This window comes from Harpia harpyja, chromosome 14, assembly GCF_026419915.1.
Source record: "Harpia harpyja isolate bHarHar1 chromosome 14, bHarHar1 primary haplotype, whole genome shotgun sequence".
Classification (NCBI taxonomy): domain Eukaryota; kingdom Metazoa; phylum Chordata; class Aves; order Accipitriformes; family Accipitridae; genus Harpia; species Harpia harpyja.
The window spans coordinates 39665520-39682168 of NC_068953.1; the positions used below are offsets into that span (position 1 = coordinate 39665520).

General features: G+C 47.4%; 1 protein-coding gene and 3 non-coding genes across 4 annotated transcripts; 1 reads left to right on the plus strand and 3 right to left on the minus strand.

The window, feature by feature from the left end:
* The first annotated feature begins 7548 nt into the window (after positions 1-7548).
* TRNAM-CAU (transfer RNA methionine (anticodon CAU)) lies at positions 7549-7620 on the plus strand. Its single transcript has one exon. It is a non-coding gene; the product is annotated as a tRNA-Met (tRNA).
* Positions 7621-7825: 205 nt separating this feature from the next.
* TRNAI-AAU (transfer RNA isoleucine (anticodon AAU)) lies at positions 7826-7899 on the minus strand. Its single transcript has one exon. It is a non-coding gene; the product is annotated as a tRNA-Ile (tRNA).
* On the minus strand, positions 7890-14786 carry LOC128150666 (olfactory receptor 502-like). The gene is made up of 3 exons (XM_052807027.1): positions 13791-14786; positions 13035-13415; positions 7890-7979 (listed from the first exon to the last, which is right to left on the minus strand). Exons 1-3 carry the CDS (start codon positions 14784-14786, stop codon positions 7890-7892), a joined length of 1467 nt encoding a protein of 488 aa, XP_052662987.1.
* TRNAM-CAU (transfer RNA methionine (anticodon CAU)) lies at positions 8020-8091 on the minus strand. Its single transcript has one exon. It is a non-coding gene; the product is annotated as a tRNA-Met (tRNA).
* Positions 14787-16649: the final 1863 nt, after the last annotated feature.

Here is a 16649-nt window from a genome sequence, read left to right on the forward strand (position 1 = left end):
CAACAACACTAGGGATCCTTAAACTCACAAAACTCAACTTTTATTCACTCACAACAAGAATTGGCATGCTCACCACCAAAATTGGTGTGCTCACAACAAAAATTGACATGAAACTATGTCAGTAAACTGTGTAATGTGCTAACCATGCATCACCAAACATCTACTATAGGCCTTGCTTGTCTGGGGATCGGTTCAGGGAAGACAATAAGGAGAGTCGTCCCGTTGAGTCACGAGGCTCAGAGCAGACCCCCTTTGCTTTCTGGACTCCTTCTCAGAGAGGAGCCCAGGGGCAGCTGGATCCGCTCTTAGTCCCAGACTTGGTCAATGGTTTATGTCTAAAGGAATGAGGTGTGGGGATTATGGAGAAGGAAAAGAGGGAGAAGAGAAAAATTTCACCAGTCCTGGGTCCAGCATTGGTTCAGTCAGCCAAGGGGTCCAGTTCCAGTGGGCTTGTGCACCTGAGGCTTCAGTTTGTGTTCTTTTATCATCCCTGCCCGTCCTTCGGGTGGGCATTAGGCTAATTAGGTGTCATGAGCAGTTTGTGAGCCTTTGGGCTTGGGGGTCGCTTGGGGAGTAACTTCCCTGCAGGGTGAGCTGTCCTGCTCAGGACATCAGCACAGCAGGAGCTGTGCACCCTCGGGCATGCCCTCCCCCTCCTGTTGCTGATGGGTGCTGATCTGCTGCTTTTCACCTGGGGTTCCTTGCTAGGCAGAGTTCCTTGTTATGCAGAGTTACTTGTTAAGCAGAACTTGCCCCACCACAATATTTGAGACATTAACTCTTTCAGTCCCTCACAGCAAGCAAAGCAAGGAATTCATTCCCCACTTCCCATCGGCAGTCAGGTGTTCAGCCATCTCCAGGAAAGCGGGGCTCCATCGCGTGTGGCAGTGACTGGGGAGTACAAATGCCATCACTCCGAACGTACACCACTTCCTTCTTCTTCCCCCAGCTTTATATACTGAGCTTGACGTCCTATGGTCTGGGATATCCCTTGGGTCAGTCGGGGTCAGCTGTCCCGGCTGTGTCCCCTCACAACTTCTTGTGCCCCCCCCAGCCTCCTTGCTGGTGGGGTGGGGTGAGAAGCAGAAAAGGCCTTGACTCTGTGTAAGCACTGCTCAGCAGTAACTAAAACATCTCCGAATTATAAATGCTGTTTCCAGCACAAATTCAAAACATAGCCCCATACTAGCTACTAAGAAGAAAATTAACTCTATCCGAGCCAAAACCAGCACAAGTGCTCAAGTTGCTCCAGAGAAGTCATGACTCATCTTACAAGCCAATGCTTCTTGCTGCCTCTTTCCCTAAAATCCATTTTGTTACGTTCATGCTGGTTGTAGCAGCAGATGATACTGAAATTCACGGCCTGTAAAGAAGTACTCTCTGAGACTCATTTTGGAGTTTTAGAAAGCAGGCATTCTTTATTGCAGCGCTGGATGCACAGGGGATAATTCCACCTAGTGTGCATGCCACAGATTCAGCACAAACAGGTTATATAGAATAACTAATTACATATTAATCAGATTAGCATACTTATACATAAAAATGATTATAACTGATTATCATAGTACTGCCTACATCCGATCGTGCGCAATGAAGAATTCATTTGAGTTGAAGGGCTGCTTTTATGACCACTGACCCATTTGAGATTCTGTTGGTTGACCTTGAAGTCCTTGTTTTTTGATCTTGAAGCTTAACATGGTTTCAATCACATGTAGTCAGTTTCAACATTGTTCTCATCTAGCGTACAGGAACATCTAGTCATAAGAACAAAGAACTACAAAACTTGTGAGTAATTAATTACTAGTTAATCACTTGACTACACTTTTGTAATTACCTCTACTAGCTAATCCCCTGGATACACTTTTGTCTATTGTTTCAATCATAATGTTAGTATATGATTTCTTATAATCATTTATCAAATCTCACTTTTATAGTTATCTAGCAGCAAACCACTTTCCACAGCTGGTAAAAAATATTAAAACCATAAAAATATTTAAGCAAACCATACAGAATGTGTGGGCATATGCTATCACAAGAAAGTCTGGTTGGCTGAATTAAGAGGTGAATAGTGCTGAGGTGGGTCATACATTGGCATCACTGAGCCCTGCAGTGACAGTAGCTTGCACTGGAAACGTGACTATCTGGTGGCCGTATGTTCTTGTACTTTAACTGGTGGTTGCCCTGTGCCCTCCATGTGCATGCTTACGTGGGTTTTAGGACCTTAATCTGAAAACCAGTTTGACCTATCTCATAGCATAATCACACAACATTTAGTCCTTCCGATGATGCTAATGTGATTATTCGTGTATAGAGTGTTACAGAACCCTTTGCCTAATGGGCCAGGTTAAATGAGATTATGCCAGATAAGGGAGAGAATAGCTTCATCACTTAGTGTAAGATACATGCAAGTAGCTAAAAGAGGTAAGTGGATTCATTAGAGCTGAAGTGTTGCCGTTCATCATTCCAGAGTGAGCCTTGGTAGCTCAGGAGCTGTTGGTGAAATCCATTTCCCTAATTAGGAGAAAGTGCCTCCATTCTTGGGGAGGGATAGATGGTGTTTCTCATGAACCTGGTTCAACAGGTGCTGAAATCTCTTCCTGACCAAGAGGAAAAAATGCTGGCGAGCACAACATTCTTTTGCACAAGTTTTTGTGCAGAATACTAATTGATGCTCGGATAATCCTACCTTACAGATTCCTCTTGAACAATATTGCAGCTTAGCCTACTTCCCCCTGCCCTGGCCAGGCCTAAGGCTGTTGTTACTTAAGGAAGATGGTGTGTTCGCAGCACATGGTATTCAGGAGATACTACTCCAGTGTGGGCTCTCCGTGGACTGCAGTTCCTTCAGTGAATACACACTTGCTCTGGCAGGGGTCCCTGTGGATATCTGCTACAGTGTGGTCCTCCACAGGCTGCAGGGGGACAACCTGCTCTGTCACGGTGTCCTCCATGGGCTGCAGGGGAATCTCCTCCAGTGCCAGGAGTATCTCCTGCCACTCTTTCTGCTCTGCCCTTGGTGTTAGTGGGATTGTTTCTTGCATATTCCTTTTCCTCACTCTGGGCAGTGTTTTGTCCTTTCTTAAATATGTTTTTACAGAGGTGCCACCAGCTTTGCTGGTTGCTCAGCTGAAGCCACCCCTGCAGCACCATCCCCCCCAACCTTGCCATGTAAACCAAATCCACTCAGCTATGGAGGTCAGAGTTTTTCAAGGGTGGGAGTTAGTGATGGAAGTAAAGTAGCTCACAAATTTTATTAACACAGCTTGAAGCTGTAGGAAAGGTGTTCAAATGAAATAGCTTACAAATTTGTTGTTGTTGTTGTTGGGTTTTTGTTTTTTGTTTGCTTTTTTTTTAATTTGCATTTGCAAGGTCTGGGTGTCTCCTGCTCTGATTTGTAAGAAAGTGCAACTATGCCCCCCTTCTCCCCCCACCCCCCCAAAAAAACTCCAAAGCCTGAACTGTACTACACCAACTGGGAAGCTGTAAGTTGAATTTGCTGGTGAAAAAGAGCAGCTGAAGGGCTGCTTTTTCTCTTAGAAGAATCATTGTTGGTGCTCTTTGTCCCTAGAACAGGGGTGAGCAGACTTGAGATGCGACTGAAACCTCCTCTGTGCAGTATATTGAGCTTTCTTGAGAATAAAAGTACCTAACAAGCATAGTTTTTGCCTGCTTCCATACCTGCCTTTCTTTCTTTATCCCTCTGCAGCTTGGGGTACCTCCTATGTTGTACCTACCCACCCGTCTCCAAGCCCCCAGCACATCTGCTGCAGGGTACGTCTTGACTTGTCTAGAGAAGTGTGCTGCTTGCTGCGGGCCCAGGTCGGGGGTGTTGTGGAGAGACTGCCAAAGCTTGTCTGACTCTCGCCCCCTGCTCTTCTTCCTTGTGGGTACCAGTGATACTCCCAAAGGCAACCTGGAGAGTGTCAGACACGACTGCAGAGCTCAGGGGGGCATAGTCAGGGGTATGGGAGTGGTGAAGAGGGCTGACAAGCAAAGGGTCTGGGGTGACGTGAATGAAAGCAAACACAAAATCAGCAAAACGGCGCTTAAGTGGGGTCACCTTCAGCACTTGCATGCAAGCAAGAAAGCGCCTACAAGGCACCATTATGGAGAAATACCCCAAACCCTTTCTGGGCAACCGGCATGCTGGGCTGCCGCTCTGACATGCCTGTGTGCTAATGCACACAGCATGGGGAATAAAGGTGAGGCACTGGAGATCTGTGTGCAGTCACACGACTGTGGGCTTGTTGGGATGATGGAGATGTGGTGGGACAGCTTACATGACTGGAGCCTTGCAATGGAGGGACACAGACTCTTCAGGAAGGACAGGCCAGGAGGATGAGGAAGCGGAGTTGTCCTTTATGTGAGGCAGCAGCTGGAGTACCTGGAGCTCTGCCTGGGGATGGGTGAGAAGCCAACTGAGAGCTTATGGGTCAGGATTAAAGAGGTGACCAGTATGGGTGACATTGTAGCGGGTATCTGCTATAGGCCACCTGACCAGCAAGAGCAAGTGGACGAGGCTGCCTACAGACAGCTGGAAGTAGCCTCACATTCAGAGACCCTGGTGCTCATGGGGGACTTCAACCACCCTGATATATTGCTGGTAGGACAACACAGCATGGCATAAGCAATCCAGGCGGTTCATGGAGTGCACCAATGACAACTTCCTGACCCAAGTGATAGGACAGTCAATGCGGAGGGGTGCTCTGCTGGACCTCATACTCACCATCAAGAGCAGGCTTGTAGGGATGTGAAGGTCAAATGCAGCCTTGGGTGCAGTGACCATGCGATGGTGGAGTTCAGTGTCCTAAGGAGAGGTAGCTGGGCAAAAATCAAGATCACAATGCTGGACTTCAGGAGAGCAGACTTTGGCCTCTTTAGGGATCTGCTTGAATACAGTCCCATGGGATAAGGCCCTGGAGGAAAGAGGAGCCCAAGAAAGGGGGTTGATATTCAAGGATCACCTCCACGCTCAAGAGTGGTCCATCCTGACAACCCAGAGCTGCATCCCATGCCTGAGCTCCAACTGCATCCCTGACACCCACTCTTAGAGCCACATCCCCATGTCTGACCCCCAAGCCCATGTCCGACCCCTCTCACAACCTCATCCTCATTTCCTCCAGGCTCTGCAGAGCTGAAGATGCTCCTGTGGGGTTGCAGTGAGGCGCAGCAGCTGGGGCCTGGCTGGGGTGCACCTTGGGGCAGGGGCAGTCTACCATGGCACCTCAGCCTCATGGTTCTGGGGTACCAGGGGCTGAGGTGGTGCCAGCCCTGGCACCCTGTGGGGGTGTGGGTCCCCTGAGGCTGGTGCAAGGGGCACTCTGGAGGGGACAGGATGGGTTGTGGGGTGGGATGGGATGGGAGGTGTCAGGGTCAGCCAGGGCTGGCAGGGAGAGGAGCAAGAGAGGCCAGGGCTGGTAGGGAGAGGGGCTAACACTGCTCTTTCCTGCCTGATTCCCTCCCAAAATTGCTGCAGTGGGGTGAGAGGGAGGGATCAGACCTGGCTTTGATGCAGAAAGAAGTGGTGTGCTGGGGAAGGCACACTCTTCCTGTTGGAAGGTCTCTGTGGGGTGGCTCTTGCAGGGCATCCTCCATGGGTGCATCCCTCAGGGCTGGTGGATGCAGACAGGCTTCCTCCCCCCAGGAGCATCCCCTAGGGCTGGGGTGCAGGCAGCCCCCCCACCCCATGAGACAACATGAGGCTATGTGATTAAAGGCTCATCTCCATGAATGAAGAGAAGCAGAGGAACAACGAGAGGTGGAGGAACCCTGGGAACCTCTACAGTGCCAGGGATCCCCTGACCTGGCTGTTCCCAGGGCCACCCATGGGCCAGGAGGTGGCACCCATCAGGATAGTCAACTGGGGCAGCTGTCCAGATCACCTCTTGGACTGAGGGTGTGACTGCCTAGGGGCGAGGGACACAGTATGGGATGCAGGGGAAGAGCATTTTGGCATTGTATGAGACTTATTATGGGATGTTCAGGGGGAGGAACCAAAGGTGGTGAAAAGAAGGGATCAAGGTGGTTTAGGGAGCCACAAATGTGGGAAAATAGAGGGATGAGGGTATGAAAGGGGCTGTGTATCATCTATCTAACTACCCATCTACTAGTTTGGGGTGTATGTGCCTCCTGGGGATACACGCTCAGCCTTGCTGCTGCCTGAAGCTGGGGAGGTGGAGCCATGGCAGCCCTGGCCATGTTGGGCTGCTGGATTTGGCAGCACCTAACAGAGCATCCCACAGGCGTTACACGAAGGGTGCTGGTACAGGCTCGCAGGCACAAAGAACTACTAGCAGTGTGTGTAGCTGGTGGCATACATTGGCTCTAATGATACATGTTTATTGTGGCAAAAATAAAAAAAGGGAGAGAGAGAGACAAAGTGGGGGGGGGAGGGAAACCTGTCCCCAGAGACCAGCTGGTGTGAGAAGCACTGAGCTCCCAGATGAGCAGCAACCTTGGTCTTGTTACAATACAAAAATCAGTTTTGCACTTACAAGTTAAAATTGTAACTACAGGGAATTGTGTTCGGTACAATGAATCATGATGGTTATAACCATAGAAACCTCAGATATTTTCTGTCAAATTTTGTGTTTAAGAACTAACATTATGATTGAAACAATAGACAAAAGTGTAGCCAGGGGACTAGCAAATAGAGGTAATTACAAGAGTGTAGTTAAGTGATTAACTAGTATTTACTCATAAGTTTTGCAGTTCTTTGCTCTTATGACTAGATGTTCCTGTACACTAGATGAGAACAATGTTGAAATTGACAACATGTGACTGAAATTGTGCTAAGCTTCAAGATCAAAGAACAAGGACAAGAACAGAGACTTCAAGGACAGCCAACAAGAACTTCAAATGGGTCGGTGGTCACAAAAGCAGCCCCTTGACTCAAATGGATCCTTCATTGCGCATGATCGGATGTAGGCAGTACTAAGATAATCAGTTGCAATCATTTTTATGTATATGTATACTAATCTGATTAATATGCAATTAGTTATTCTATATAACCTGTTAGTGCTAAAGCTGTGGTATGCACGCTAGGTGGAACTATCCCCCGTGCATCCAGCGCTGCAATAAACAAAGTGCCTGCTTCTTAACTTCTCATTGCTGTTAAGGAGTTTTATTCCGGATTTCGGCAACAGTCTCCCCTCCAGTGCAGCAAGTTATGGTGGTGGTGATGATGCGTTTTGTGTATTTTGCTTGATCCCATTTGTGACACTATTAGGGTGCTTAATCCGGTGCATGTGTTGCACACTGACTGGTCACTGACTTTCCGTGCAAAGCTGGTTTTCGACAATTCTTCACTGTAGAAATGGATGCCGTTGGCTGTAGCATGTAGTGAAGTTTGTCCTCCAAAACAAACGAAAACCTGCAAAAGAAGTAGGGAAAGCGTGGGGTGAGACTAGAGGGCGAGGCTTTCCCCGGGGACCATCGCCCAGGGCTGAGGGGTGCAGGCAGGACTCCCGTGGGAACACCTCCACGTCCAGGCAGGGAGCGCGCGTCAGAGCGCCGCTAAGGAGGCAGCGCGGAAACACGATAGCAGGGAGCAGAGTGGCGCAGCGGAAGCGTGCTGGGCCCATAACCCAGAGGTCGATGGATCGAAACCATCCTCTGCTAAGCATCTTTTCCCCACCCCCCCCCCCCCCCCGCGGGTTGTTTTTTTTAATTTATTTTGGCTTCCCTCCCCGGACGCCTCGCGTTGCGCGGCCCCGGGGAGAGCCCTGCGGGTCCCTGCACCACCACTGCCCGGCGCTGGGCGGGACGAAAGGGAGGGCCGGAAAGGGAAAAAAAAAAGAAAACAAAACCCCACGAAAATCCTAGTTGGCCCGTACGGGGATCGAACCCGCGACCTTGGCGTTATTAGCACCACGCTCTAACCGACTGAGCTAACCGGCCGTGCTGCTGAGCGCTCCCCGCGCCGCCCCCAACTCCCCCGCCGGCTCCGGCGGTAGCGGTGCGCGGGGGGGCGGTCTCCGCTGCCTCGGGGAAAAAAGCGTGAGGGGAGCAATAAACGAGTAGCAGAGGATGGTTTCGATCCATCGACCTCTGGGTTATGGGCCCAGCACGCTTCCGCTGCGCCACTCTGCTGCCGCGACTGAGTGCTCTCAGCTACACGTTCTCGTCCATCCTCCCCGCCCCAGCCCTGGGGGATGCTCCCACGGGGGTCTCTGCCCGCACCCCAGGTCTGGGGGATGCTGCAACGGGGGAGTGCCGCGGGGCTGGGCGAGCAGTGGTGGTACCCTCATCCCAGCAGCACGCACAGCCCGTGCGAGGTGACGTTAACAGCCCCACACTGGGTGACTATGAATGAACGCGCTGTGACTGTCCCATCTGCTGTAAGAGCTTTGACCTTCTCCTGGGGACTGGCGACGAAGTCCCCCACCGTGTTGCTGAAAGCTGAACAGAGGAAAAGCCCATCTCGGATCTTCTATTTTTTGGCCAGCCTGGTAGGAGCTGCCATTCACCTGTTGGATACAACTGCCCATGCACAAGAATTTGGGAAAACAGGCAGGTATCCTGTGGGGAAAATAAAAGAATGAAGGTGGGTGTATTTTTTGCACAAGTTTCTCACAAATTTGGAGGCCTGGCTTGCAAAACTGCTAGCAGCTGGGAGATTTTAATATTTTGGGGAAAAAAACAAAAGAGAACATAAAGCCTGGGACCTGGGCTACTCAGCACATCAGACTCCCTGTATCCACCTCAAACAGCATCAGTGTATTCACATCAGCTCCGTGGGAGCAAGACTCAGGCGCAAAAGGAGGACACCCTATCAGCACTCCTCATTTTGGAGGAGAAGCTGAGCCTGTTACCCATGTGCTTACCCAGCACAGAGCCTGTTTGGCCTTGTGGCGGGTTTCTGGCAATGACTGCCTGACTTCCTCCCTCTTCACTCCCACAGCCCATTTCCAATGGGTGCAAGGAAGTGTAGTTGACCTCCTAGGTGTTGGTTTTATGCCATATCAGTGGTACACAGATGTTTTGGCTAAGCCCTTTCCTCTTCTTGTGTCCTGGGATGACAGTCCCCAAGAGGTGCCGACCCTATCAATATGTTCCTGCCTTGTAGCACGTCTCTGCTTCAGGCATCTTGTTGGATTTTATTGACGGACTTGACTGCTAGCATCCAGTCAGTGGGGTAACAGCCAGATCTTGTGCTGGTGCCAAAGTCAGGCCTGTCACAAGCCACAGCTCTGTCCCCTGGTCCTGCCTGCTTAAGCCACCTGGGTGTGCAGGACCTCCCAGGGCACTGGGACAAGCAATAGCAATGCGTCATCTCACAAATGCGTTGCCTTGATCTCCCAAGGAGGTCAGCCAAGCACCCAACAAGGGCTTGATAGAGGTACTAGCTAGCCTAGCTCATAGGGCACTTGCTGCCTGTGTGGTGAGTTTTTACCTTGCCCCATGGGGGTACTGAGGTGTGTACTGGAGCCATGCTCAGAGAAAGGGACGTCTCACTTTTAAGCCATGTCTGAGTCCAAGAACTGGGCTGCTGCAGGAGGTGCAGATGCCATATAAGGGCATACTTTTTGACCTTGAAGACAGTCAAGCAGTAGAGCAGGTCATGCAGGGAGCTTGTGCAGCCTCTGTCCTTGGAAGTTTTCAAGACCCAGCTGTATGAAGCCCAGAATAATGTAGGCTGACCCCAATAGCTGAGCATGCTTTGAGGATGAGGTGGGACTAGAGATCTCCTGGGGTCCTTCCACTCATCTCAGGGTTGTTCTGTCTCAAGAGCTGTGTCCATATGCTCTGCTAACCTGTGGCATCTGGGAGAACCTGCCTGCTCCTGCAGCCCTTGCCATACAATTCCCTTGGAGCTGCAGCACTTGCCCTGCCTCTTCCCCATGGGAAACTCCCTGCATTCCCCATTCCTTCACACTTCTCCCACTTGTTTGAGTGGCAGCCCACAGCTTAGATTTGAGTCACCATACAGCAGATAATTGCAATTTTTGCTTTTCAAGACTGACAGGAGATGGACACAAAACATGGAATAGCATTTGGTGAAATGAAAGGATCTGTATTTCCTGTTTAGAATGTAGGAAATTTCCCATATTTCCACATTTTTCATGTAAATCCTCCCTTCTCCAACCCAACCCCTCCATACCTAAAACTCACTTCTCCCCAAATGTCCCTGCTCAATGCTCTGGCCACTCAGCACATCCTGACACCTACTTACCTATGCAGCCACCTCAAAAGATGATTTCTGTTCTCCTGAGCTTTCTTTTTTTGCCAGGTTGTGGTTTAAGCCCAGCCCGTAACAAAGCACCATGAAGCCGCTTGCTCACTCCTCCTCCCTGTCCCTGGTGGGATGACAAGAAAATATAAAGAAAAGCTCGTGGGTCGAGACAAGGACAGGGAGGGATCACTACCCACTTACGGTCACGGGCAAAAGACAGGCTCAACTTGGGGTAAAAACAAAATCAATCTAATTTACTACCAGTCAAATCAAAACAAGGATAATGGAAAGTAAAACCAAACCTTAGAACACCTTTCCCCCCACCCCTCCTGCCTTCCTGGCTCAACTCCACTCGCGTTTCTCTCTCCCTCCTCCCCCCGGCAGCACAGGGGGATGGGGCATGGGGGTTGGGGTCAGTTCATCACATGTTGTCCCTGCTGCTCCTTCCTCCTCAGAGGGAGGACTCCTCACTCTTCCCCTGCTTCCGTGTGGGGTTCCTCCCACAGGAGACAGTCCTCCATGAACCTCTCCAACATGAGTCCTTCCTATGGGCTGCAGTCCTTCACAAACTTCCCTGGCGTGGGTCCTTTCCACAGGCCGACCTTTAGTCACAGGCTGCTCCAGCGTGGGCTTTCCCATGGAGTTACAGCCATCTTCTGGGCACCTCCCTGCTCCGGCATGGGGTCCTCCACGGGCTGCAGGTGGGCATCTGCTCCCCCGTTCACCTCCATGGGCTGTAGGGGGACAGCCTGCCGTCTCACCACGGGCTGCAGGGGCATCCCCTCCTCCGGCACACCTCCTCCCCCTCCTTCACTGACCTCGGTGTCTGCACAGTGGTTTCTCTCACATTCCACTCTCGTCCTCGTTGCAGGCTTCCCCTCTTAAATATGTTATCCCAGAGGTGCTACCACCGTCACTGATAGGCTCAGCTTTAGTCAGAGACTGGTCCATCTTGGAGCCAGGGAAGCTTTTAGCAGCTTCTCACAGGAGCCACCCCTGCAGCCCCTCCCCCGCTACCAAAAACCCCACCACACAAACCCAAAACACCAATCTTGGGCTTTTCCTAGCACTCCCTTCTCTCCTTTCCCTCACACTGTTGAAGCCAGGCTCATTAGAAAGAGCCCAGGCAACACAGAGACAATGATGCAGAAATTGGGTATGTACTCACATTTCCAGCCCAAGTGTCCACCGACCAGCAGTCCTTCACTCCACTGCAGTGCCTTCCCACTGGTAGTGGGTGGGTTTTTCCCATGGCACAGCCTGATGGCCCAGGGAAATCCTCCTTCTCAAGGAGCCCTTTTTAAGGCAAGTCTTTCTGGAGGTGCCTCATGTTTTATCACTCCACTGCTGCGTCCTGAAATACTGTTTTCTTTCATACCCATGTTCCCATACTGCATGAATAGGTCTGGAGTTATACCTCTAAGATACGGTTTTGAGCTGTCCTTGAGTAATTCTTCCTGGTACTGGCTCGCAAAGAGTTGCAAATAGCAACACTCACTTCTGACAGCCTGTCAATCACCTTGGAGATATTTGAAAGCCATCTGTACATGATCCTGGACAACTGGCTTTAGGTGGCCCTGCTTGAGCAGAGGGTTTGGACGAGATGACTTCCAGAGGTCCCTTCCAACCTCAACCATTCTGCGATTCCGTGACATCATGCAGTGGGATCCCTAACCACCCACACACAGCTGGAGATGTTCTTGTGCCCCTCCAGCTTTCTTGCTGGCTGGGCATGAGAAGCTGAAAAATCCTTGACTGACTTAGTCTAAACACTACTTAGCAACAACTGAAAACATCAGCGTATTATCAACATTCTTCTCATACTGAACCCAAAACATAGCATTATACCAGCTAGTAGGAAGAAAATTAACTCTATCCCAGCCGAAACCAGGACAACCCTGGATTCAGTTTCCTGACACTCTTGTGGTATGGCAGCTGGAGGTCTTCTGGGTACACCACTGTGCACATCCCTTGACTAAGATGCAATATAGGTGTGACTTGAAACATCTTTGGCTGCCTGCAGTCCCCAGGGTTATCTGTTACATTTGGGCTGGCAGATATAACACAGGCTTATGGGAAACTCAAACCTTTTTGCACTGGAACCAAAATAAGATGATGTAGGACATTTCCAGCAACGCTAGTTACCTGTGTTCAAGCAGCCAAAGCAAGCTCCTCTCAGTTGTTCGCTCCTTAAATGCTGCTGATTGTATTGACTAGATTGTCATTGACTTTGATGGGCATGTAGGTGCTGACTTATGTATAGATACCTACAGTAGGGTGTCATAATCTTGAACTGAATCCCATTCCCATATCCAGTCAACTGAATCTCTCTCCTTACTCTTTACTTTCTGGTGGGAGGAACTGATTACCATGGGATGAACTATACCAATATGCCAGCAATCCATTTGTGTATTTGTCCTGAAAATATGCACAATTTTTTTTCTGACTTTGCTGGCATTTTGCTACAAATTAGGTTTATTTATGCTGGAGTCATGTGTTCTTATGACAGTAATTTATTTTAGACAGGCTTGAAAGCTAACCATTATGTAGAAGAAGGGAAAAAGGCTTAAACATTTTGTAGTTAATGTACAGATTTTATGGCTTATTTCTGTAGTCTCTGTAATATTTTGGACAGTGACATTAAATGTATTAATTTATTCATTATACAGATTATGTACATTTCTCAGTATTTTCCAACAAAAGCTAAAATGTCCAAACCCTTTACAGACTTTGAGGAATGCATTAATTTTTAACCTTTCAAGTGTGAACAATTTTCAGAAAATCAGTGAGACTATCTAGGCAGAGGCACCTTGCTGAAGAATTGTCTTCTCCCAAATATCTTTCTCAGAGCATGCTTTACTTTGTTTCGTAAGCTGTATATGATTGGGTTCAGCATAGGAGTTACTACTATGTAAGAAAGAGCCACCATTTTGCTGCTGTTTGGCAAGAGACTGGACTTTGGCTTTAAATGTATCAAGCCAGTTGTGCAGTAGAACAGTGTCACCACCACCAGGTGAGCAATGCAGGTGAAAAAAGCTTTGCGTCTTCCTTCGGCAGATGGCATTTGGAGGATGGTATGGATTATCTGAATGTAAGAGGCTGCTATCAGGATAAATGGGATCAAAACAATTACCAAAACCAGATGTCTGAAATAGACCAGATGAACCACATTCAAGCAATGTTTCTCACACTCTTCATTTGCAATCAATGGAGTCCAGATGACTGACTTGGATGTAGACATCTACACCATAGGTGTAAAAACTAAGAGTAATCCAGAACATAACATTAATAAAGAAATGGTCTGTCCACTATAAATTGAGTTTCAACTTATTCTGACCTGAATTTCAGCTGTAGTGAGGAAAAAGAAAGCAAGGGGGCAGGCAAGGAGATATCACGTGGAATAATACATATACAACGACATTCATGGATTTATTTTGCTTACTTTACAGTGTTCACTACATATTCTTGTTCTTTCTCCATACCACCCCCCCAACTGATAGCAAGATTATTTACCTCTTTTGTTTCTCTGCTTATTTATTTTTAAGATGTACAGCTATGTATTTCCAAGCTTTATTCAAATTAACTGTATTCACATGCCATATAATTGTGTCCGAACCTGTAACTCATTGAGGATTATTACCCCCCTTTTTTTAACAGAAAGCAGCCCTCTGAAGGCCAGCAATTTACTTGTCTGTTTTCGCAGAGCTTCCTTTACTTCTTTGTTTCTCAGACTGTAGATGAGAGGATTGACCAAGGGAGTGAGAATGGTGTAAAAAACAGAGAAGACTTTGTTTGGAGATATTTGGGTGTCATGATGAGGAAGTACATAAACAGTTAATATTGACCAGTAAAAAAGAATCACCACAATAAGATGTGAGGAGCAAGTGGAAAAGGCCTTTTTTCTCCCACTGGCAGAAGGAATTCTCATGACCGTGATAATAATGTAGAGATAGGATGAGAAGGTCAACAGAAATGGAGGCAGTGAGCACACACCCGCCACAACAGAAGTGACAAGTCCCACCACATGAGTGTCACTACAGGAGAGTTTTATTATTGGGAATGAGTCACGGAAAAAATGTTCAATTTCATTAGGCCCACAGAAATCTAAATCTGAGATCAGGAATGTTAGTATAGAATTAGACAGAAAGCCACTTATCCAAGATGCAGCACCCAGCTGGAGACAGAGCTTGCCGTTCATACCGGATGGGTAGTGCAGAGGTTTGCAGACTGCTAGGTACTGATCATAGGACATCACTGAGAGGAGATAGCACTCTGCAGCTGCCAAGCAACCAAAGAAATAGTATTGTGTAAAACATCCATTGACTGAAATACTTCTGTCTCCACCCAGATAACTAAGCAACATTTTTGGCAAGATATTTGAGCTGTAGCAGATTTCCAAGCAGGCCAAGTTGCCCAGGAAGAAGTACATTGGGGTGTGAAGGTGCCGATTAGCCACCATCAGCACAATGATGCAGGTGTTTCCAGTTATGGTTACAATGTAGATTGACAGAACCATCAGGAAGAGAAGAGAATCCAGTTCAGGGGCATTCCCAAATCCCAGGAGGATGAACCCTGTAACAACCGTTTTGTTTTTCCACTCTTGATTTATCATAACTTTTGTACTAGAGATAAAACAGGAAATGTTAGCACCAATGAAGACCTTGACAGTTAAGACTCAAATAATGAAAGTTTCTTCACAGAACAGAGAAACAAAAAGTCTTTGGATTATCAGACCTGTTATCTGATTTCCATAAAGATTTCTCACATACCAAGAGTCACATTACTTATTACTCCACATACTGAAAAGAGCACTTAAAACCGAGGTAATACCTGTGCTGCTTCTCTGGCACAAGTGTACTTTCTAACATGTTTCCAGTCTGTGCAAGCAAATTAAAAATCAACTTCTTTCATTAGGTGCCATCAGAAGTTTTGCCGTATTCCTTTCTGTGGTGAAAAAAAGAAGTATTCGGTCTGATTGCTCCAGTAGTAACATAGCCATATTTCCATTGCTAATATGTATTGATGCATAATATATATTCACTATATATACATATGTAGCATGACCGTTAATGCAGACATTTTTTCTTATTTGAAGGAGGCTGAAAAAGAATCCAGCTTCCACCAATGAAAATATGTGTGAAGAACACCTATAGCATTGTCAGCATACATTCGCGCTGCCAAAAAACCCCCAAACACACACAAAAGCACCTTCCAGTTGTCTCACCCTTCAGTCTTATCAATGGGTAGAATGAAGGATTCCAGATTTAAGGAGTTTAATTCACCCTAAAACAGAGTGAGTCATCTTGTGAAAATACCTATTTCTTGTCACTAAGAAGTCAGAGAGAATTTAGTTGCTAGACCCTTAATCAGAAGAATACAGTTTAGATAAATCCTACTGCTTGTCATAATGCTCTTTTTTATTTTCCTCTCATGTGTACTGAATCACCTCATTCTCTAGATTTCCTTACAAATCCCATTTTCCAAAACTCCTGAGGCTTTGGCTGATCTTTCTGGATTTGTTTAGTACAAAAATACCTACACCCCGCCCCCCCCCCCCCCCAATTCAGTGGCCAAAACTAGACACAATACTGTGGTTAAGACTATGCTGGCAAAGGAAGTGAACACAAAATCTACTTCTTTTTCCTTCTGTATAGAGTCTTCTTGTCAGCTCTAGTTTTATCCAGATGCACATGGAGTTGGGGGAGGTACTGGCAATTCATTAATGGGGTGCATTTTTCAAGCCCATGCACCTGGCAACACAAGTTCCAACCATGACTCTTCACAGACTGGGAGGGACAATCTTCAGCCCTGTGGTTCCCTAAACACATCCTCTTGTGTAAAACATCCTCTATTACAAATCATCTACTACAAATCCTCTATTACAATCCTCTATTACAAATACAACCTTGGTGGATTTGTTTTTCAGCCCATTGTCTTCCTAAATCTAGCACTCCAATTTAGCAGCATCTATTTGAACCACCTTCAGCGGTATTAATGTCACCTAACTTGGAACATCTGCATCTAAGGCACTCACCTCAGATTCCTCTTATAGTCTACAGAGAGAAGTGCGTGCTTTGGACTGTAATCCATCCAACATGTTTTATATATCTACTCTGTATGAGCTAAATCATCTAAGGAAATTATTTATTTCTTTCCACTGACAATAGCAGGAGTTTAGATACTAACTCAGAAGTCAGCTTCTGACATGCAGACTGCACTTACTTTTTGAAGTTGCTCACAACATTTAGGCACTATAGAGCGGTGACCAGCCACTGTACCAGTGAAGGCCATATAAGGACACCTATCTAATAACTTACATCTGGGTCACTTATGATAGCATATCTTGGTAAGACATTTCTTTCCACAGATCTAATTTGAAATTTTCTTTTAAGCTTTTATTCATTCAAACCCCCAATTTTTAGCTGAATTGCCAACATCAGACAATGGAAAATGTTGGAAGTGTGTCCCGTTTCTG